Source organism: Mesocricetus auratus, unplaced genomic scaffold (assembly GCF_017639785.1).
Source record: "Mesocricetus auratus isolate SY011 unplaced genomic scaffold, BCM_Maur_2.0 Super-Scaffold_100013, whole genome shotgun sequence".
NCBI classification, from domain to species: domain Eukaryota; kingdom Metazoa; phylum Chordata; class Mammalia; order Rodentia; family Cricetidae; genus Mesocricetus; species Mesocricetus auratus.
In genome coordinates, this window is record NW_024429196.1 from 8,832,797 (window position 1) to 8,856,212 (window position 23,416).

Consider the following 23,416-nt stretch of genomic DNA (forward strand, 5'->3'; position numbering starts at 1 on the left):
GGCTATGAGGAGTACATTCATTTCCTGAGGACTTATTGCCAGAATCACTGGGTTTTGTTTGTTTTTTGATAGTGGCGTGCTATGTAGCCCAAGCCGGACTCAAACTCACATTTCTCCTCCTTCAGCCTCCTGGGTGCTGGGATTGCAGGGACAAACCCACATATTTGCAGGGTCAGCATCATATTTTGAACAATATTTCACCACTCATTGTCTTGGTACCTTTGGCAAAAATCAATTCATGTTGTGTGTGGGTACTGGCTACTAATTCCATTTTCTTCAATTTGGCTATTCTCATGCAGAGTAAGCTGTTTTGAATACTGTAGCTTTATAAAACTACAAATTCCAAGCCCTCCAAACTGGTTCTTTTCAAAATGATTTTCTTAGTTCTTTGCTCTTCCGTAATATTCTTCAATATGTAGCTGCTATTTTGATTATAACAGCATCATGTCAATAGTTAAGTTGGGTAAAACTTTTTCCTCAATACTCTTTCATCTTCTAACTTATGAATGCGGGATTTCATTTTCTTTGCATTCTTAATTTTATCATTATTTTGGAGTTTTCAGTGCACAGGTTTTGTATTTTGTTAAATAATCACTAAATATTTTAGTTTTTACGGTACCATGTCTAGGTGTAATTTCTCACACCTAGGACGATTTAGTAGAGCGTGGCTGAATTTCTCATGGCTTCTTGCCTTTCCTGTCCAAATTCCTGTTTCCTTTGTAGATGACTAGGCTTCTTGTAGGCAACAAGCTGCTGCAGTCTGTATGTAAGGACGCAGCCTGTCTTGAGGGTCATTGAGCATGAGAGTGGCATTCTGGTCTTGCTCCATGTCTAGGGGAAGGTGCGCATCTTTCACACTGAGTGTTTTACTTGTGAAGGTTTTGAAGATGCCAGTTATCACAGAGATCACCTCCTATTTCTAGACTTCTGGTAAGTTCTGACTTGGTGTTAAGTGTTTTCAATGCTTTTCCTACCCTTACTAAGATAATTACACAGAGCCCACCACTGTCAGCCTTACTGTCAATGGGAGTGACACTACTGGGCTTGTGGATGCTTCATGAATCTTGAAGTTCTAGGGCAAATCCCACCTAATCACAATACATTTTCCTTTTGATAAAGTGTTTAAAGAAACTTTCTAATATTCAGTTAGGTCTTTGCTTTATTTCTTTTGGAACTTAACTCTGTAGCTCTTGGTTTGAAACTCCATTGTTGGTGGATCTGAGCATCACAGGCAACTGACGAGATGACTTGTATAGAATTGTTATGAACTTATGAAATGTGTGAAAGAATTTACCAGTGGCACCACCGGGGCTGAATTTCCTTTGTAGGGAGGCTGCTAGCTATCAGTTTAATTTTTTAAATATCATTTCGGTTATTCATGAATGAGCTTTGGTAATTAGGGCCTTCTAAGAAATGTGTCACCTTCACCTATTTTGTCAGATATATAGACACAGGAGTCATTATTTCCTTACCTTACTCTGTAGGGTCTGTAGACTGCCTCATTTCTCTCAAGATTGACAGTTTATGTCTCTTCTGTCTTCCTTCGTCTGTATGGCTAGAAACCTATCTTTTCAAAGGCTGACTTGATTTACATGGCTTTTTATGTCATTGTTTTCTCTTTTCCTTATTATTGACTGTCTCTTCTCCGTTTGTGTTTTTTACTTTTATGGTTTGGGGTGGAAACTTGGATGAGTGAGTCCCTCATTCTTTCCTACCGTCAGTATTTAACACTGTGCATATATCACTTTAACTTTATGCTACAAATTTTGATATAAGACATCATCTTTTGAGAATCACCTTTCCTATCAGGAACAATTTCATATGGCTTTGTAATAGTTTGGAAGACCTTTAAAATATATCTATTACTGGCTTATAGTTTAAATATTTATAGGGTGTGAGTGTGTATGCATGGCATACATGTAGTGATCAAATGGCATTAGGAGTTATTTTTTCCCTTCCACTGTGGGTTTTGGGGATGGAACTCAGCATTCTTGGCAAGTGCTTTTTACCCACTGAGTAGTTAGGGGAACCTTCTGTTCCAGTCCTCTCAAACATGAGAGTTCTGTTATGCCCTACGGTTCTCCCCTGCCCCCATAAATGGCCCAGGAGTTGCTGGGATAATGTGTTCTAGCTGAGTTTTTCTTCTCTGAGCAGAGGTGGTCCTGAAGGTCTGATGCTCTGGCATAGCCAGATTTAATACATGGTCATTCTGATACAGCTTTCCACTGATCTTAGCTGAAATCAATTAGATTCCTCTGACCACTTTCATAGTACTTTCCCCCAAGGCTGTCTTTTAAGATTGCAGCAAGATTGAGAAAAATCCTGTCTTTACCTTTGACTCTGCCAGTCTGTATACTGCTCTTCAGGGTGTTTTCTATTCCTTTTGTCTAGGGCTGGGTCTAAGTTTCTATGTGGCCAGAAGAATCCATGAAATGGGATGCCGGTGGGGCAGAGGCATGAACCTTGGAGTCCAACAGGCCTGTGTGACAGCTTCACTCTACTAACTGTGCACGTGGTCATGGGCATATGGCTTTTCTGTGTATTTTTAAGGCTCAGTGAAAAAATAATCTTGATAAAGGCAGCAAGCAGATGCATTTGAGGGCATGGCTGCTGCTCTTTCATGGTGTAACAAAGCAGTGGGAAGAACTACTTCTTGATGCCTTGTCACAATTTGCTCATTGACCCTTTAACTACAGGGGCGAGGCACTGTCCTCTTTGAGCTGTGCCGTCATCACTAATGGACACCTTAAGAGTGGCAACTTAGTATTTCATAACCTTTTACAGTACGTTTGCTTATGGGGTAGGTGGTGTTGGGGTAGAGGAAATCAGGCAGCCTGATGAAAAGGATATAGGGGAAGCAGGGCCCTGGCTCAGGAATATGGGGAGCACATAGGAATGTACAGTCCTGACATGGGAAGTTACTATCAGAACTGAGCCCATCGAGTTTCAAGTAGTCCCACCTTCAGCTTCCAATGCCTGTACCATGTACCATGAAACTGAGCGCCAGAAAGACACCTAGAAATAAGCTCTCCACACATAACAACAGAGCAGCTGAAAGGACAGTAATTGTTACACCTCCCATGCTGAGTGCCTAATAATTTAAATAAGTCCATTGGCAAATTATAGGAATCATTTCCCATATGAATTCCCAGATTAGAAGGAAAGCAGTGAGCGCAGCAAGGCTCTGCAAATGTGTGGCTTCTGTGCTCATTCAATGAAAGTCTGTGGGGCAACTAGTGAGAGGTGGTATGCTGGGCACTTGAGGAGTGACTGTGACAGACGGAAGGGACATCAGCACATCAGCACAGGAGCTGATGAGGAGAGTGCAAAAAGCAGCATAGTACAAGAAAAAGGCATCTAAACTCAGTCATCCACGAAGTACCCTAAGGGTAAGGCCCCCTGGGTTGTGGGTGGAGGGTTCCAGAAGAGGGGTGACCTCTGCAGAGGGTTTCCCTAGGGCCATTTCCCCACGGGAAAAGACAAACTTTGCACTAAATGTCTAAAATATTTAGTGTCAACAAACACAGCTCAAGATGAAAGAAGCTCAAGGATGTAATGCCTATCTCATAGACAGTTTTCCAAAGAAAATCTTGACGGTGATCCAAAGAATGACAGCGGGTCAGGCTTGTTGATGCATTTTATTGTGAGCTGGGGAGTCTGGTAAAAAACTAGAAAATGACCATGGTGTAACAAGGAACTTAAAAGGAAGAGTCGGATTGGTAGCTTACATACATGGATACAGGAACAAATTGGCACAACATGTTAAACATTGTTCCCAACACTGTTTACAGAAGGCAATTCTAATTTGGCTTGCTAAGGGAATGGGTTATGGCTGGGCCAACTCTTAACAGAAGAACTGCAGAGCATCATGCTATGAGTCACACAGTGAGTTTCAAAGTGAAGAGTTTCATATTAAAAACTGGGTAAAGGGAGAATGACTTGATTGTAGTTGTAAAACTAATACATTCCCATTTAAACTCTGCTCTACAGCCCAAGGCGAGTATAAATGTTAACAGAACACTGTTAAATCAAATCTCAATGCACGAGAACCAATTGCATCTCTACTTTAAATCTTATCAACTTTCCAAAATTTCATACTAAAATATATTATTGTATTAATACAAACTACAGTATTATACACTACACTGTGTAATAAATAAAGAAATATAAAAATAAGACACATAAATATAAAAGTTTTCTAAAACTAAAAGTACGTGTCAGTAAGAAGGGTATTAATACTGCCAGGCTTGAAGACATACAGTACAAAAATGTTGCACAGATCTATAAACTAAAAGAAATAAAATAATACTGATAGGTAAAAATCAGCTAATGTTGTTCATCAACTGGGTCCGTAATAACTAACATTTGGAAATGGTTGTAAGCCAAATACTAATGGCTTATCCATGTCTGACACGAAAGTACATGGATTAAGTAGTTTAGAGAATTTCCCTTTTGTTTCTGTAGAGATTTCCGAAAGTCAATCAACGTAAAATGAATACTGAGGAACCAAGGTATGAGATGTCCCAGTGCTTCAGCTTCTCTGACAGAGTCAGTGGTTTTGAGTTTTGTTTGGGAATTTTGAAACATCAAACAAATCAACAAATGCTAGTTATTGTAGGCCACACACTGAATGAAGGCAGTTAGAGCCTTGAAATACTGAGAATGGCACTTACAGCACACAGGTCTTGCTTAAGGCCAAAGGAGACATAACGCTTCCTATAGATCCTTCATAGTTGCTACCACGTACGCAAACACAATCACGAACACTGATTCTGCAGACTCTGTCGTCCTCACCACATCAATACTGTTCGTCCCTGCAGTCAGAACTCAACGACAACCTTTGAACTCCATTTAAAATCACATGAGTAAGAAACTTCAGTTCTTCTCTCGGCTGCTTCCTTAAGGCTAGCAATACATGTTAAATGACAACATGGCGTCTAACGTAGAGGTCCTACCTCCTGACTGACTTGGTAACAGGTAGTCAGCACGGTTGGAACTGCTTTCTACTGCTCTGTGAAGGGAATTCTGTAGTGCAGAAGTTCTCACATTTTAAAAAAACATAATAAAATACTGAAGCGGCTTTAGCATATGTTTACCAATAAAAATTATAAAATTTCTCCCATTGTACAGCTTAAGAATGAACCAACGTAAGAGTGATAATACTGATAACCATGCCAGATGCCCATCCAGCTCCCTGTAACCTGCTAAGAAACCTGCTTCTCAGTCTCTGAAGTTTTCTATTCTGCTTCATGTTACATATGTGTTCCTAACTCTGAAAACTGCATGAAAAATTACTAGGTCTGAGGTTCAGGCACACCCGGATTTTTTTTTTTTGTATTTTTTTTTCAGTTCTGACATTACACAGTAGTGAGCAGGAACCACGGCACAGGGGCCGTGTTTCCATGAAAAGCGTGGGTAATATAGAGCAAATTTCATTACCAAGTAGAATTTCCTTCTAGAAGAGCTCCTAGGCTTCATTTGTCGTCTCCTCTGACAGTTGCTCGCTGCTCTCGCTTGCCTTCTGCTCTAAGCTGCCTGCCTGCGGAGCAGCCCCATTCTCCACGGCACCATCAGTCTTGGCTGCTGCCTCATCCTTGGCTCCATCCATCTCCTCCTCTTCCTCCTCCTCCTCCTCCTCCGCCTGTGCATTCCCACATTCCTTTTCTTCCTGCAATTCTTCCATCTCTTTATCCTCCTCCTCCTCTTCCTCCTTTTCACTGTCTTCATCCTCCTCCCTTGTCAAACTTTCTCTCTCATCCGAGTCAGCCTGTGAGGGAGATGCCCGCGCACCCACATGCTCATTCATCAGGGCTTCCAGCCCAGCCTCTTCCTGCTCCTGCTCCGTGCCATCTCTTTCTTCTGCTTCTCTCTTGCAGTAGGAGTAGCGGTGATTCATGTGCTGAGAATAAGATCCCGAGTGTGAGAAGCGCTTGCCACACTTGTCACATTGATAGGGCTTTTCTCCAGAGTGTAATCTCATGTGTTCAATCAAATGATGTTTGTGTTTAAATGCCTTTTTACAGATTCCACACTCATGGGGTCTTTTACCTGCAAGGTAAGAACACAGATATGAAACCAAACAGTGGCAAAAGGGAAGAAAGAGCTTGTGAGCATTAGGGGACATTCAGGTTGAGGAAAGGGGATGGTTACTGTTTCATGCTTAGGAAACTAGCAGGTCCCCAACTGTATTTATAATGCTATGCTGTATCTTTTATATATGAATATTCAAGGATACACACTGTACTTTATAGATGAGGTCAGTGGGAATTACATAAGGCTGACATGTCAAAAATACATGCATCAGGGCCACACTGCAGAATGTTTAAAAGTGAGGCTCTTGTGAGCCATGGGTGCTAAACACAAGAGACAGGAAATTTGTTTCCAATGGTATCTTAATGTTTCATGTATCTTTTTACTTATGACCAAATTCATATAAATATACAGTTTATTTACTGAAGTTCTTTAGAAATTATAATATCCAAGATTGCTTTGACCCCAAGAAACTAGCTTTTGCCCTAGAGGGCAATCTTGCTCCTGGTGAGTGGGCGTAAGCTTGAGCAACACTGCAGACACAGACAGCAACCGCTGGGGCATAACTCCAGGGTTATGAGGCAGTCAGCCCTTACAAATGCAGAAATTACGTTTGATATCTATTTTTACAGCTAGGATGTAATTTTACTTTTGGTATTTGCTAGTATTTAACTCTTTCTAAAGACTAGGGAGATTTTGTAATTCCCTTAGTGAAAACTAGAGGGTGTGGTCCAAGGCCTTATTAGAGTGGCCTAGCTTTTCATACCTCATGCTGCCTTTAACTCCCGGTATCACCTTGCAATGTACAGATGGAAAAAGAAAGAACATGTTTCTGTATCTCTTCTCAACAGAGGGAATGAACTAACAGTTGATAAGAACATGGGAGGCATGTATGTGGACACTGAGTCTAAAATGGCTGAGGAGGGCCAGGCAAGAGGCCAGGGATTAGAGTTTAAGATTAAACCACTCCTTCATCCAGCACTCTTTTTGGGGAGAAGCTGGTCGACTGTGCAGCTCCTATCAGCTAGGAGTCTGGTGCTGGACTATCAGAGTTCTGAGAGACATCAGAAAGCAGTTTAAGCCTGAAGTCAGTCACAGAGAGAGTTCTCAGGCCACAGGGTTCTGCATGTGCTTCCTAACTTGATTTCCCGGGCTGCAGAGACACATGGACTCAAAGTGACCAAAGTGGCTCTACAGAGGGAATGGAAAAGGTCAGGTTGGCAAGTGTTTTCTGTAGAAGCCCTTTAGTGAAGCACCTTGGGACTGGCTGGCCTTTGTCCATGCTGCAACCACTCAAATGCATCACTGGCCAGAGCAGAAAAGCAGCCTTGGGCAACAAGCAAGTGAGGGATATACTGAGAGGAATAAAACATCACCTAGGATGCCTGATTTTCATTTTTATCTTTTATCTTATTCAATCACTAAAAATGAAAAGTCTATTCTTGGCTTACGGGCATTAGAGATACGAGTGAAGCCCTGTTTGGTTTGTCAGACATTGTTTGCCATTCCCTAGATCAGCCCAAGGCTTGGGCATTTTGTGGAGAATTATAGACTCTCAGAGCTGAAAGCAATCTTAAAATCAAGTTTAAGCGCTTAGAAGAAGTTCTTTCTAAAAAAAGCAAAGGTCTTTCATTTTAAAACCTTTAGGTGGTCAGGAGCAAGCCTTGAGCCAGAATGGCTGGTGCTTCCTGAAGCTGGGTCCTCCCCGGGTCACTTCAGCCCACTGTCCCCACACTGTTAATACAGCAGAGGCTGAACTAAATGAAATGAACATGTACAGAACAAATGCTGTGTCAGCATAGGAATGAAGCCATTAAAGGCGAAACACAAGCCCAGGCAGAAGGAGTGTCTTAAACATTACTTCCTGTAGGAAGACTGAAGAAATGGGAACCAAAGAGTAATTGGGAGAACTTCAGATGTTGCTTCAGGGATTTGGCTGTGCACCAGGCCATGGGCACTTTTAGAACCGTGTGCTCGTGTCCACTGACATACCTGTGTGTTCATACTTGTGTCTCAGCAGTGAGCTGCTCTTCTGAAATATCTTGTCACATAGGTCACATGCATACATTCCATTCTCTGTCTTCCGAGTTTTCTTTTTGGGTGGTGTAGAGTCAGAGTCGTTCTGGTCCTCCACTGTGGAGACTCCTTCTGAGCTAGTGTCTTGCCTTTCATCCTAAGGGAGAAAATATTAAATTTTAAGATTAAAAGGCTCACAAGAGGTAGGATTGGTGAGATGGCTCAGCAGGTAAAGGCACTTGCCACTAAGGCTGGTGACCTTAGTTGGATTCATGGGATCCACATGGTGGAAGGAGAGAACTAGCTTCCACAAGTTGTCCTCTGACCTCCATGTGTGAGTGGCAGCACGTGACGTCCCCCATTGTCCATAAATAAACAATTGTAGGAAAAGCAGACGCACAGGAGATAAACTTAATGTTGGAAGGTTTCTTTCATCACCCCGACCACAAGAAGTACACACTATAACGACACTACACATGGGCTCCCAGGAGCACTAGCTCATGCTACAAACAAACAAAGAGAGGCCACCGGAAGAAGGAAAGCTGGAGGGATAGCAGCCACATTTACTTGGTTCTGGAAAATTATGATTTTATAGCAATTTTGCAGAAAGGTTTAACCACTGAGCTTGCTAGTTCGTCATTCATTTACAACTTCATCATTTACCATACTTTTCATAAAAAATTCTGGGTTTCACACAGTAGCGATTAAGACACACTGTTTAGAAAATATCTTTAAACTGTGTCCTTCATTCTGGAGGTCTTTGTACCAGCTTCCTTGGTCTGACAAAGACAGGTTTGCTTTAGTCCACACTTTCTCTGGAGTGAGAAGGTCTGTTATTTTAAATAGGATTAGCTGCCTGTCAAAAAAGAACCCCTACAATTCTCACAGAATGAACAAAATATGACACAGAATCTCAGACGGTTTCAGGGAAGTCATTTAAGAGGAAGGCGCTCTTCTCAATGAATAACCCTGTAGAGGGCTGTTGCAAATTAAGATCTTTGTGTTTTTTCTAGAGTCTTCCAGAGTTCTGACTCTAAACCCACGGAATTCCTGAGAACAGCCATGTGCCTGTCACTGTGGCAGCCAGGGCAGAAGTGACTCTGCTTTACAGCTCTTTGACATAGACAGTCATTTGAAATGGCAAAAACTGTTTTCTGTAAATTCAAATGTGTCAAAAGGGCTGGAAGATGGCTAAGTGGGGAAGATGCTTGCTATGCAGGCATAGGGATGTAAGTTGAGAGCCCTAGAACACATGTAAAGCGAGGCACATGCGACACTCATCTGTAATCCCACAACTGGAGTATATGTGAGTGTGTGTAGCCAAGCAGAAGTGGGATTCACTACCAGCCAGTCTAGACAAAATGCTAGGCTCCAGGGTCAGTGAGAGACCCTGTCTCAGAAAAAATGAGTTACTGAGGAAGACAGTCATTGTCAATCTCTGGTCTCTACTTGCACACTCATGGGCAGACACACCGGTACATACATAGTATTCATCTTCCTCCCTTCCTCTCTCTCTCTCTCTCTGTCTCTGTCTCTCTCTCGTTTATATACACCAGAAATCTAATGACATTGGTCTCATGAATGTTTTCTTCAAGAGTCACTACAAGAGTCACTACAGTTCTGGGGAAGTCCATGGGTTCAGTATTGAAAGGTCACTAAAGGCAGCAGGGCACATTTAGCAGGATATACAAGTACTGCAATTGTACTTGCAGTAAGATCAAACAGTCCCCTCTGGTATTTGATTTAATTTAAAAAACTCATGAAAAAGTGGTGACATCAAGGCTGGTGACATGGAAAAATTCTGGACAGACTTTGAGAAACATACAGCCACACAGTAGAGTTCTATCCAAAACCCAAACCAAAGGAAGCAATGCAAAAATCCATCTAAAGAAGCAAATGTACATTCGGGCCCACAGCTATACCCCACCAGTAATTATGACTGAACACTTAATTTACAGACCAAGAATGCATGAGCTAAGGTCCCAGCATATTTTGTTTAACCAAAACCTCTTAACAAACGTGTTGGTACGCAATGCCCTAGTGAAGCCTTTCTGGTGTTTTCTGGCAGATGGGCACACGATTACTTACTAATGATCATAAGCAAAGTAAAAACTAGTTGAGAATTCAACTAGAAATGAGTATTACAACTTTTCTCTTATGCTTCTAAGCTCAAGTGTGCCTCTAGCTGAAGTCTATGCACTATATTTTTCAGAGAATACACTTTCAACTGCAGCTGATGCTTCTACCTCAGATTAGTAAGCAAAGGAAGGCATCTTGCCACACAAGGAAAGCAACCCATTAAGTTCCTTTTAAACACGACAGTTGTTATCAGTCTGGTTGACTTTCCAGTGAATGGAAGGTTCGTCACTAGAAAAAGTTAGCTAGTACTTTACTAACCTGGTTTCCATTTGGCTGGATTACCTTCACCGGTGGTTCCTGCATTGCAGGGCTGACTGTAGTAGCGTATGTATAAGCCACCTGGGGAATCAGAATAGTCTGCTTGTTGGCAGCCAGTGCACGTAAGCAGGGAACACTGTTCTGGTCAGCAATGGCCACGATGGTGGGTAACTGGGCAGTGACTGTAGGAATAGCAATATTTATGGGGTTGGCACTTGGTGGGATTACATTTACAACTGGTTCTGAGTCTGTAACACAGCTGTCCTCTTGTGGCTCCTTTTTTACACAAGACAAGTTCAAGGGTTCTTCCTGGACAGAATAAACACTGTTCTGGTAAACACTGCTGATAGTCGACCTTTCCAGTAACTCTCCCTGTTGCTTTGGTAGTGAGAGATCAAGAGGTTCTACTTGGGGCTCCTCCTGGGCACCGTCTGCCACACAAAAGTAACCCTGCAGGCTCCTGGCCGAGGAAAGGTTTAGAGGTGATGGGGGTGATGTGCAACTTCTGGAACCATTGATGGCTGATCCTACTGGTAAAACCGGGGAGCTAGTCATCTTGAGAGGACTCTGTCCACTTGCGCTGTCTTCCTGGGGCTCACTTCCATCTGCAGGTTGAGGCTGTTCATCGCTCTTTGCAGGGATGTTTACTGTGCCCGTTTCTGGAGACGGTGGCTCAGGAGACTGCCCTGGAATCTGTCCAGCTTGCATCTTTTCAAACCACTTTTTAACTACATCCAGGGGTAGGTTCACAGAGTCGGCAATCTTTGAGAGCTCTTCTGAGTTTGGCTGTGCGTTCAGAGCATAGTAGGCTTTTAAGAGCGATAGGAGGTTCTTTAAAGGTGGCTGACTGGGAGACAAATCGCCATCCCTGGCTGATGAAGCAGAGGCCTCGGGCTTCTCGGCTTCGGGGGCAGGGGGTGGAGGCTGGGCAGGGTGCTCTGGGTCATAGTGCTTTTTTAGTTCTGGAAGTGCATTGAGGTCTCCTGGGCAATCATCATACAGAAGGCAAGTGCTACCATCCACAGCCCCATCAAAGCCTTTGTCCTTTTCTGATTTAACAGTAAGGTCTTCTGGTAACTTCTCACTTTTGCAGCTATTTGTAGGGGCTGGGTTTTCTATCTTTAAATTCTGAGGAACAACCTGAAGTTGGCTGGGCTGCTCAAGACTGTAGTTGATGATGATTTTGGTTGTTCCATCTTGATCAACTAAAGGAAGACTGATGGCAGAAATAACAGAATGACCACCCTGCTGGATGGATGAAGCATTAACTGCTTCTTGCTCTTTGGATGCAAGACTGGCTTGATTATTTTCCAAAACTTGCCGTATTACGTTACCGTCTAGTGCCACTTTAAGTACATTCTGAATGTCACTTAAATTGATACTTATGGGAGATACCAAACCGACTGTTGGCAGAACAACAGCTTGCACCACACCCTGAGGAGAACTGGTTGCCTGCAATTGGCCACCACCGCTAAAAACCCCGTTTTGTAAAGGGGTTGAACAGTTGATTCCTGAAGCAACCACTATGGGTTTGAACTCATAATCCACAGGTTCAGTTTTGATTTGGTTTACAGAAAGCGGTTCTTGAAGGGGTTTATTCTCTATCTTCTGCCGTATCTGTGGGCGCGTGGGACTGCCTGGTGATGCCGAAAGAGATGGTGAGGGACACTGCGATGTCTTGAGTCCTGATCTAGGCCTCCCATTCACAGGCATCAAGCTAATACACTTCTTACTGCTTATGTGTGAGCTATAGGAACCAGAATGGGAAAAACGTTTCTTGCAGTTTGGGCATTCATATGGCTTCTCTCCTAAACAACAACAAAAGAGATCCATTGAGTCATTATATTTCCACACTGCCCTACAACACGAAATAGCAATTTTAATAAAGCAAGACGCCCCTGTGTACCCATGGCACTATTTTATTTACAGCATCATTTCAAGTTCAAAAGCTACAGAAATGTTAAGAACATGTAAGTAGAACCTTCCTCTGAGCAGTGTGCTAGCCAAGCAGGGATCCTTCAGTATGTGCATAGCATCCCTGCCATGCTCTGTAGCTTTCAATAATGCTCAGATATCAAAAAGAACCAGTCTACTTTTCTGAGTAACTTTTTCTTATCCTATTTCATCAGTCTGTGTAATGTTAAAACTCCACTTGAGCATCTGTAGAAGAAACTGATGTTCGAGGAAAGAAAAATAAATGTAATCTCCTCTCAGACTTAACAAGCATGCATGTCCTTGATTGATAAAAATTCCCACGTCCTTATGGCTCCATTGGAAAAATCTTTCTTCCCTTATGGGGAGGAAGCCCTTAATAGAAGCATTGTAACCACTGACTTCCTCCCAGAGACCAGGCTCTCTTGTGGGGACTGGGGACCAATGCATCAGCTTGATTTCTCATGGCTAGTGGTTATGGTAGAGCTTTGTTTTTATGTTCAAACAGATTAAATTTGGTTAAACGCAACACGTGTGTGAATTGGCAGGAAAAACAGTGTGAGGTCAGGGAAGCCCCTGCTGATGGAGGCCTCCCTTGAAATGCTGCCTAGAGTCACCAGGACACAGGCATTCTTTCTCCTTGGCCATCAGATACACTTTAGGAGAAAATTTTCAGAAGTACTGAGATAAAGGCAACACTGTCACACAAAGCCTAGTTTTACATTTTTGATTCCAACGTGGTTACAGCTATTAGCTGTCCAGTAAGGGAACTCTCTGGGTCTTACTAGCCATTGTCTATCAGAGCACGGGTCACATGGCTACTCTTTTATCACTGAAGACTCCTGGCTGCTTGGGAAATGTGACCATGCTGATCTCCAGTGAGTATCACAGCAGAATGTGCTCCTTTCCTTTGAGCTAAAGGAGGACACTGAGAAGTCAGTGTAAATGCTGCTGCTGCTGTGGGGTCAAGGCTTTGAGGCTGAGGGAAGGTGAACCCACCTTCTCAGCAATGTGCTTATTTGAAGCCTCTGCCTAGAACTCTTTCCATAGTGTGTGTCTGCATATTTGATTATCAGCCTCTGGTTAAACGGTTTAGCACAAGGCAGGTGACTCCTGCAGGACTCCTGGGGAAGACAGCCAGGCTCTTTCCCACAGAATGGGTTCGGATTCTGGCTCCATCGTTATACCACTTCCTCCATCTTTCCAGACCTCGGTGCTTTGGCATGTGAGTAGACTCATTCTCACTGAATTGCTATGAAGGTCATGAGATTATACAACAAAACCTCCATCATGCTTTCTATAAGCTTCAGTGTTTCTTTTAAAACACAGTTTTACCAAGGGACAGGCCGAGGGCTGACTGCTGCTGGTTCGCATGACCTGGCCTTCCCTGCTATCCCTTCTGATACCACACACAAGTGGGCCTTCTAATCCATGACATGCTGTCTTTAGCTTCCCTGTAGCCTGAACAAACCAGGGGCCTTCTCTCAGGGCCCTTACCTGCTTACTACCCTACCTCTGGATGTCTCCAGTTTATCAAATCTGCCAGCAGACTGCCTGGAATAGGAGTCCACACACAGAATGCCATCAGATAGACGTGTACGGTGGCCCTGAGATAAAGGGTGTGTGCCAACGCAGCTGTTTGACAAGGGGTCTGCCCCAGGTCATCTGTCTAACTGTTGACTTGGTAACAGCTTTAAGGAGTCACAGCACTATTTTCCTATTGAAGGACAGAAAGAAGATGTGTAACACACCAGTGGGCGAGGCATGACTTGGAGTTGGGATGCTGCTCACAGAGTTCAGGTGTTTATGAACAGTCAAGTGATCTTGGAGAAGTTAGTTAAGCATTATGAGCCAATGGTTCTTTGTCAGAAAAGGTGGGGTGTAATAGAATCTACTTTATAGGGTTATTTGAGACCAACAGAGGTAAGTAAATGTCAACACATGATACTCTACCACTGTGAGGAAGGATGTACACATAGTAACCATTCTAAAGCGAAGTTGCTATGTTGGAAGACTGGTTTCTAACTTCAGAGTTTTATGCTACAGCATTACCCAGTGTACTCTGGTTATTGTGTGCAGCCAGCTTAGCCTGGAGTTCTGTCAGGAAGTGCCATTGATAAACCAATGATACAAACTGAGGGGCCTTAAGGGCTGAGGAGAGGCCAATCACATCTTAGATGAAAATTTGCAGGCTTTAATAATGAATTCATGGAATAATTATGCCAGTACTTTGTGGGGAGATTTGTACCCTGGACAGGGACGTGACTGGAGAGATGGGAGCTTCCTGGGCACAGTTCAGCTCCTAAGACAGCACATTTGCACATTAGTGCACATGGAACTGTCCATTAGTGCACATGGACCTGCCCAGGGTTCACAATTAAAGCTTTATGGTGAGGAGAACAGAGTAACAATTCAGGTCATTTTGGGGAATGTAGCCTCAATTCAAGCTAAAGAAGAAATGACTAAGCAAAAATCACTAGAGATGTTTTGTGAAGAATGCGCAGTCCACTCATTATCAGGCATTAATCCCTTATTGTCTATAATTTTGTAAAATATATAAAGAAAATGTGTCCAGTGAGATGATTTAGTGGATTTAAGTTCTTCCCACCAAGCCTGATGACTCAAGTTTCACTCTTGGTAGAAGGAGAGCTTTAGCTCCTGGAAGCTATGCTATGGCCTGTACAGGTGTATTGAGGCACATCCATGCACACACACATGCCCCCGCCCCAAAGCAATTAAAAAATGTCATAGCAACTGGAAAACAGTCGCTCAATGCGTAATCTCAGCCACTGTGTCACCTCTTTGAGAGTCCAGAACAGGAGGTTGGCAGTGCAGTGCCAGGCCTTGGCTGACACTTTGAGAAGCCCTGCTTGAAAGTTTTCCTTTGGCATAAATCAGACTTTCAAAGAGCTGTACACTGGGCTGTATCCAAGTGGCCACTGTGGAGAAACATCGCTCTTGGGTGAAATATCAGTATTCTCTATTGAAGAATCTGATTTAATACAACTCTATCAAGTTTTCCTATAGCATTTCAAGAATAATTCTAATGATGAAATACACATTTTGTTCTTTTTATATTTCTTTTTAAGATTTGTCTGTGTGTGTGTGTGCGAGCACACACACATGCGCACATGCACACCCATTGGTATTCTTCCTGCATGTATGTCTGTGTGAGGGTATAGGATCCCCTGGAACTAGGGTTTCAAGCTGCCATGCAGGTGCTGGGAATTGAACCCAGGTCCTCCAGAAGAGTAGGTAGTGCTCTGAACTCCTGAGCCATTTCTCCAGCCCTCATATTTTGTTCTTTATGATGCTCTAAGGAGCATTTTCCATCAACTGAGTATCAGATTGGGTAGTCCCAGTTTTACTCAAATATTTCTGAATTGTATTACTTACTGTGTTAAACGTATGCATGCCTCATATTAGAGAAGTTGAAGAATAAGACACAAACACATGACGAGTAGAGAATGTCATACAGGGAGAATTTTGTGCTTTCTGAACTGACCTGAACTGGTATTAGCTTTTAAGCACCAGAACACTGTCTGATCATCAAGTTCGTGACCATATAAACTCATTTCCTCATTTCCTGGTTGTGGTAGTTTGAATTATCTCCTATAATTTCATAGGGTGTGGCACCATTAGGAAGTGTGGCTTTGTTGGAATGGAGATGGTATTGTTGGAGGAAGTGTGTCACTGTGGGGCGGGCTCTGAGATTTTCTATACTTAGGATACTGTCCAGTGTCTCAGTCAACCTGCTGTTGCCAGCAAGATGTGGGACTTTCAGTTACCTCTCTAACACCATGTCTGTCTGCATGCTACCATGCTCAACTGCAATGATGATAATAGACTGACCCTCTGAAACTGTAAGTGAGCCACCCCTCCCTTTGTAAGAGTTGTAGTCTCTTCACAGGAATAGAAACCCTGACTAAGACACTGACTGTGATGGGGTTTTGATCATTAAGCAGGATTTCTCCATTAATTTCAATGTCTTGTTTCCAGACTAGCATTTTGATCTTTGGAATGAGCTATGCATCCCAACTTTGTTCCATTAAGAAAGATGATAAATGCTAATGTAAAACTACAACATAAATCTTGTTCAAGTTTTATCTTATTTTTGTTCTTTAAACCTAATTTCAACATTTATAAACCCTCATGTGTTTAGCTAACACTTCAAATCATCTCTAGTAAGAAGGTAGATTATATATTACCAGTGAGTGCTACTTAGTAGCACAGGGGCTAAGGAATAGTACACTGTATCATACTGCCATATTGTGCAGGCTGTAAGAGATACCCTATATGTTCTAGAAAAATTAATATATAATATGTGAAGATAAATAAAGTTCCCCCTTAAGGATCTTGGTTTGACCATTTTCAAGGAATGCCCTTGACATAAATTACCAATGAGGGTTAATTCCATGATTGATATAGTAAAAGTTCCAAAGATGCAATTCCAAAAGACACAAAACTACTGCCATTCACAAAGCCACCCCACAACTGCCTGGGAGATTTGTCAGTGAATTAACCATCATGAGGTCGATAAAACTAAACACCATGTTCTCACATTTGTTGGCTAATGGTTTTGTCACTAAAATTACTTAAATCAAAAACATATCTGAATTTAATCAAAAGAACAGATTTTACAGTGTGATGTGGGACTGATAAATTTTCTTTATAAGCTTTTGTTATTAAATCTAGAAAGCACTGGAAAACTGATGTGGAACAGAAAGGTAAAGATTCTGGAGAATGCATTTTGTTTTAAATTCTCATTTGTGTTTCAACTCTCTCTCATGTTGCTTTACCTCGGGTCTATACCACCTCTCCATGATTTTATTAGGTTCCTTTTTTACTTTTCTCATGTAAATGCTGTATTCATACAGGAAAATGGAGTTTGCTGTATTATATACTTTAGAGGTTAGACACTAATGAAATATCATTCAAATGGAACCTGTTATGACAGATTTACTTATCAGCACAGATGTCATAGTTGCACAGGATTCAGGGAGAAAGCACGTACTCACCACTGTGAATTCGTAAGTGCTCTTTTAGGTGGTGTTTATATTTGAAGGCTTTTCCACACTCAGTGCACTTGAATTTACGGTTGCCCCCAGACTGCGTCACATGTCTCTGCAACAAAGAATTGGCGTTTTATGTCTCACATTCCAGGTGAGTTTGATGATTTCAGTGGCCTGAAGTTGTAGCAGTCACAAATAAGAGTATTTACCAAAAGTAGAATAGCGTATGTTTTAGTAGGATCTAGGGTGGTCTTGCCTACACTCTAAAGATAAAGCAGACAAGCTGCCTATATAGAGATCTGTCAATAGAACAAGGACCTGAATGGAATGCAGGTCCATTTCAGTAGGATGGTATAGCTCTTATATGTATGATGTTTCCAAAATATGCCTTAATCTGATGCTTTTGAAAATACTTTCCATTTTCATGTGTTTTTTTAAATCAGTTGTGTGTGCTCCATGCTGTTAGGACTTTGTCCTCTTCCTTCTTGGGTTTCTATCACCTGGAATAGGGTCTGACAAATAACAGAAATAGAACTATGTATCAAGCACATACCTTTGTAAAACATGGAAATGCTCATCCCTTAGTCAGTATGATTTTCAAAGGCCTGAAAGACCAGCATTCCTGAAGTTTCCAAGACCTCTCAGCCATCCTTCTTCACACTGTCCCTCCCACCCCAACTACACCTCCTATTAGTTCACACCCTCCAGAAAAATCCTCACAAAAGTGGCTGTCATGGTCACTGCAGGTTTTAAGAGTTTATTTTTATAATGTTGCTTTGGCTTTGGTGTTTGTCTGTTCTTTGGCCAAGATGATGGTAGTTGTTACTTCCAAAAGTCACATGGACTCCTCTTTCCCTAAGCCATGGCTGCACCAGGCTCTAAGGCAGAGAGCACTCTATGGCATTGTCCCTGGTAAGCCTCCTCAGCAAGACCCAGGAGCAGATGGTCATTTCCTTAGGAGCTCCTTCCTGGCCAGCTCATTCCCTTTCTTCCATCGCCTTCCACATTTCTTTTCAAGACAAGGTTTCTCTGTGTTGCTTTGGAGCCTGTTCTGGAACTTACTCTGTAGACCAGGCTGGCCTGGAACTCACAGAGATCCGCCTGCCTCTGCCTCCCGAGTGCTGGGATTAAAGGTGTGCGCCACCACCGCCCGGCTCCTGTTGACTTTTTTTTTTATAGAGGCTATCCATCAACTTAGCAAACACATGAAGACTCTCTGTGGGACAAGTGACTTATATAAGGCCTCCTATACAGAGTTCTCACAAATTCTGCAGGTGTATGTTCATAATACTGTGACATAAGGAGCTGGATATGTGCTGAAACCAAGACCAATGCACAACAACCTGCTACATTGTTACTTGATTCGTAATGCTAAAGTCAAGTAGGTATTAGCTTGCTTGTTGGTAGCAGAGTAAAAAGAACAATTACCAAAGCCCCTTTGCTTTTAATATTAAATATAAAGCCAGAAATTTAAATGTAACTTATAGTTAAAACATTCAGTTTATACTTCTAGAAAATGTGCATGGTGGCAGATTTAGACTAAGTCATCAGAGTTGAGTCTTCAGGCTGGAAATTCTCAAACTTTATTGAGGAGCAGCTCCATTACTACTGAGACAATCCATAGTGCCTTATATTAGTATAGTCACTTCCTCCAGGAAAATGAAGAATTGAAGCCTCCCCTCCATCTGGTTTAGAGACCAAGTGGTTTAGAGACCAATATTTCTTTTTCTATGCAAAAATAAGTTGATAGAATATACCCTGGAGTCTCTCAGACTCTGAAGATACTTGTTATGGTTTATGCAAAACAAGATAGGATGGCAAGGCTTACCTGAAGAGAAAACTCACTAACCATCCCTCTCATGTCTGTAAGATTGCACACAAAACAGCTTCCGTGCATGATCTATAAGTGCCCAAAGGCCAGCCTTTCCCAAAGCCCCCAAGTGTGGGAAGGTGGCAGCCCCCTGCTTCTTTCACTTACTTGCTCTCTTCCTGACTTATGTGATGTCATGTGGCGTTCAAGCTGGGTTCTGTATGCAAAGGTGTAACTGCACAGGGAGCAGCTGAAATTGTCTTCGTTCTTTTCATGGCGGTACTTAATGTGCTCTTTCAAAGAGGTAAAGCGCTTGTAGCCTCTATCGCAATATGGGCAGGTTAGCAATTGGGAAAATGCATCTGCTGCTCCTGTGAAGGCAAGAGACCCCATAACTTAAAGCATCCACGGAGTATGGCCAGCTATCACTGAATCCCCTGACCACACACAGTGACAGTGTCGCTCACTTTACATTAACCCTCAAATGACAGTCACTTCCATTTATGAAAGAAAAAAAAGTGACAATAAATGCAGGTTACACAGCAAGCAAATGATTAAGTCAGTGTTCAACCACAACTTTCAAATCCCCTGTCTTGGAACCATAAGTCTTCCCTTTTTGTGTGTGTGTATGGTTAACTGAAGAAACACAAGTAAAATTAGGATTGAGTTACATTGGTAAACACACACACACACACACACACACAGTATGGGAGCTATAGCACAGAGTCTGCTTAAGACAAATCCATTGCTTACTTAGTACTAACTCTTTTTCACTTGAAAATGACACCTAAGTTGCTGCCATAAGTAAGTCGTGCAGTTTCCAAGGTGCCTTGTAGTCAGGCGTGGTCACGTGACTGAGCTCAGACCATAAAGGATGTGGGAACTCAGAAAATTAGTGGGAACACTACAACTGAATCCTAGATTGGGATACTTTGCTAACTAATACTACTCTGAGTAGTTCCCCATATTTTATTCATTTTTTAAAGAAATTAGTTCATAGTGAGATTTTACTTTACTTTCTTTAACTTTAAATTCTTTTAAAACCTAAGCTAGAGTGATAAAACTCTTCAGGTGTCTCATCATACACACATATTGCTGTACTCGAGTTTGAGTCCATGTAAACTAAATGTCTTACTTACAGACAAGCCTGCAGATGAGAGATTGAAAACCTGAACTCTAAATGACTAGCCAAGTATGTTGAAATACCTACAAATATGTGAGTAAAGATCAAATAACCAGAGCTCCAAAGTTCACACTGGCATCTTTAGCAGCTAGCTAGCAAGGCTACTTACCTGACCCAGAGAGTTTGCTTAGGGATATTCTAATGCACACTCTTCTCTGGGAGCAAACCATGTTATAGTTTGCACAGACAATGGGAAACCAGCATTTTGGGATCTCTCTGTTGCCGGGATGTCCAGTGCACCTGACTGATTCTATGTAGAAAAGGCAAGAGCTGCTGCTCTTGGTGTCCACTTGTATGGCAATGTCCTATGGTTCCATTAACCAAACTGCTCTTCCCCTGGGGCCAGAGAGCTATGCATGATATAGCCTTTCTTCATGATTAGTTTGTATAATGAGTGAGTTGGGGAAATGACAGGCTTCTCATGACAGTTGAATAGCAAGTTACTTCATAAATTAATATATTGGATTCTCTTAAACATGAGGTATGGATTTATTCTTTTTTGTCACTAGCAAAAAACAATAAAAAGTAAATGTGAATGTGTTTTAAGAATCACAAAATGAAGGAGCTAGGGTAGATTAATCAAACTATGGATATATGAAAATAAGCCTTGTGGAACCCTACTGCATTATAAGATAATTAATACAAACATAATTTTAAAAAGGAGCATGAATGGAGGTAGCCTGCATAGCTACATAATGCGTTCTCAGAAGACTTGGATATTAAATGAACCATAGTGCTACATGTTGATGCACTGTTGGTCAGGAGACGTCAGGACCCTGCCCCCCCTCAGTACAGGTTTATTGCCACTACTCTTGTTGCCCATCAGAACTAGAGGGTAAGACACCACACACTTTGATTTCAGGACATAGAGAAACCAGTCTTAAACTTACTGGGAATCTTCCTGTTGCCTAGTTTCTATAGTGCTGGAAGGTGCTATGTAGAGTCACTAGGGAGAGAAAGCTGTCAGTCAGCTTACCTCTGGTAGAACCTACATATTACAAAACTGAACTTCCAGGAACAATATGCCCACTGGAGAAATAGCAGCATGGTTGCTTTGGGGATAACCAATAGTTTTTTGAGGCCTTTTCACAGGAAGGAAATCATGACTAATACTGCTAACCTGGTCAAATTCATGTCTAATACTGCTAACCTGGTTGGGAAGGTCATGGGTACTAGGTGGGAACCTACTGCCACTATCTTGCTAAATGGCCATGCTGACAAGCTTCCTTCTGCATATTTCTTCTTATACCATCCATTAATGCTGCTTTCAACCTTTGCTGCAGAAGCTGCTTTCTGCTGTGGGCAGCAGTTAATGTAGAGACTCACAACTGGTCAGAGTGCTGGAAATACTGATTGTTGCATGCTCAGCCCTAAATAGAACATTGATATTGATCTCCCCAAAGTTCAAGAACAATGTGGAGAATAAGGGAAGAATGTAAGAGGTGAAGGATAGGAGGAGTGCTGTGAAATGCTGCCTTCTGGTATGACATGGCAATTGCTCTCATGGCACAGTGGCTGTGGTTGTTTGTATACATACTCTGTAAGTCAAATATTTTGCTAATTTAGAGCAGTTAGCCCCTACCCCCTTTACCAGGTTTACTGTACTGACTGGCAACAAGAGCTTCATAAACCTGAACATAGTGGGTCAATTTATGGAATAAATCTGTATGTTTGTACTTTTCTTTCATCAAGACTTTTTTGGAATTGTTATATAAAAGTTTTACATACACTCATTATGTTTAACTTTTTTCCATTTCTCTTATATTTCTCTTTCATTTCTAACTTCCTGCATCTTTGAGTGAAATGAAAACATATTAGAAACAAATAGCCAGGACTTGAAAGTAGAAACAGTAGTCTTCCAGTAATACAACAGTGCTCTAACAGAGCACAAAGCACTAATTAGTCAACTGACTCACAGAGACCCTTGAGTTGGCATCTACATTCTTCAAATCCACCTGCTTAGCATGCTAGAGGAGTAATCCTTGGATGTCCTACACTTACTTCCTTTATCATGGATTTCATTACAGGAAATTCTGTCCATTCTGAACTGAACCATGTTTCTTCTCTTTACTTCTCACAAAACAGGATCTTACTAGGAAGCACAACGTGGCTTTGAACTCATGATCCCCCAGCTCAGCTTCCCTAGTGCTAGAATTATGTTTACACTTGGTTCTTGTCTTTTCTTAGAGTCGATTCTTGATTTAGCAAAGACACAGTTGACTACTGATTCAACAAAAGATACAAGTCTTTACGCTTGACTATACCATCTTTGTTGTTTTTAGATAAGATTTTATGTAGCTCAGGTGATTGGTCTCCAGCTTACTCTGTGGTTAAGGATAGCCCTGAACTTCTGATCTCCCTGCCTCCATTTCCTAAGTGTGGGGATTCCAGGTGTGTGCCAACTGGAATCAGTTTATTTCAAGCTAAGGATTGAGCTCAAGGCTTGGTGCATGCTAGGCAAGGGCTATCCCAATTGTGTGTGCTATATCTCGGCTCCCTGTTTTCTTTTTTCATGCCATCTTTTCTCAATTTCCTCAAAAAAGTTCCAAGTTGATTGTTTGAATATTAAGTTAAATCTATTCACTCAATGGAGAGTCCCAGAAAACTGAAGATGCGTTTAAGGAATTAACACTTGATGAATCCTGAAAATTTCAAGAACTTTCCTAGTTCTTGGTACAAATAGGACACCAAATTACCTATAGAAACACATGCGATTTGCATTTAATTATTATTCTTGAAAAGGGAAATTGGGGCCTATTTTTGATTAGGAGTTCTGCACACTTTTTTATTGTATTTTTACTCTCCTTTACTCACTGAGAATTCACACTGAGCTGACTAAAGCACATCTAAAGAAACTACTGTGTCCAAGTTTGTATGCTCTCAACCTGACCACCATATCTCACGTGCTAAAAGAATAAAAGAATATTAACAAACAAAAAAATTCAAAGGCTAGAATGGGTCAAATTCCTCCTCACTTCTGTCAGCAGCTACCATCTCAATGGGAAGTGATGCAGGCGCTGTAGAGGTGGCTGGTGT

At 41.9% G+C, this 23,416-nt stretch overlaps 1 protein-coding gene across 1 annotated transcript in view; it reads right to left on the reverse strand.

Moving 5' to 3' along the window:
* Positions 1–3,622: 3,622 nt before the first annotated feature.
* Zeb1 (zinc finger E-box binding homeobox 1) overlaps positions 3,623–23,416 on the reverse strand; it is a gene marked incomplete at its 5' end in the record, with an annotated part of 54,290 nt that continues 34,496 nt past the window's right edge. Inside the window, 5 exon segments of the mRNA NM_001281620.1 lie at positions 3,623–6,048; positions 8,023–8,203; positions 10,444–12,251; positions 17,394–17,499; positions 19,366–19,568. Coding sequence (NP_001268549.1) covers positions 5,468–6,048; positions 8,023–8,203; positions 10,444–12,251; positions 17,394–17,499; positions 19,366–19,568 — 2,879 coding nt within the window. The 3' untranslated portion in view covers positions 3,623–5,467.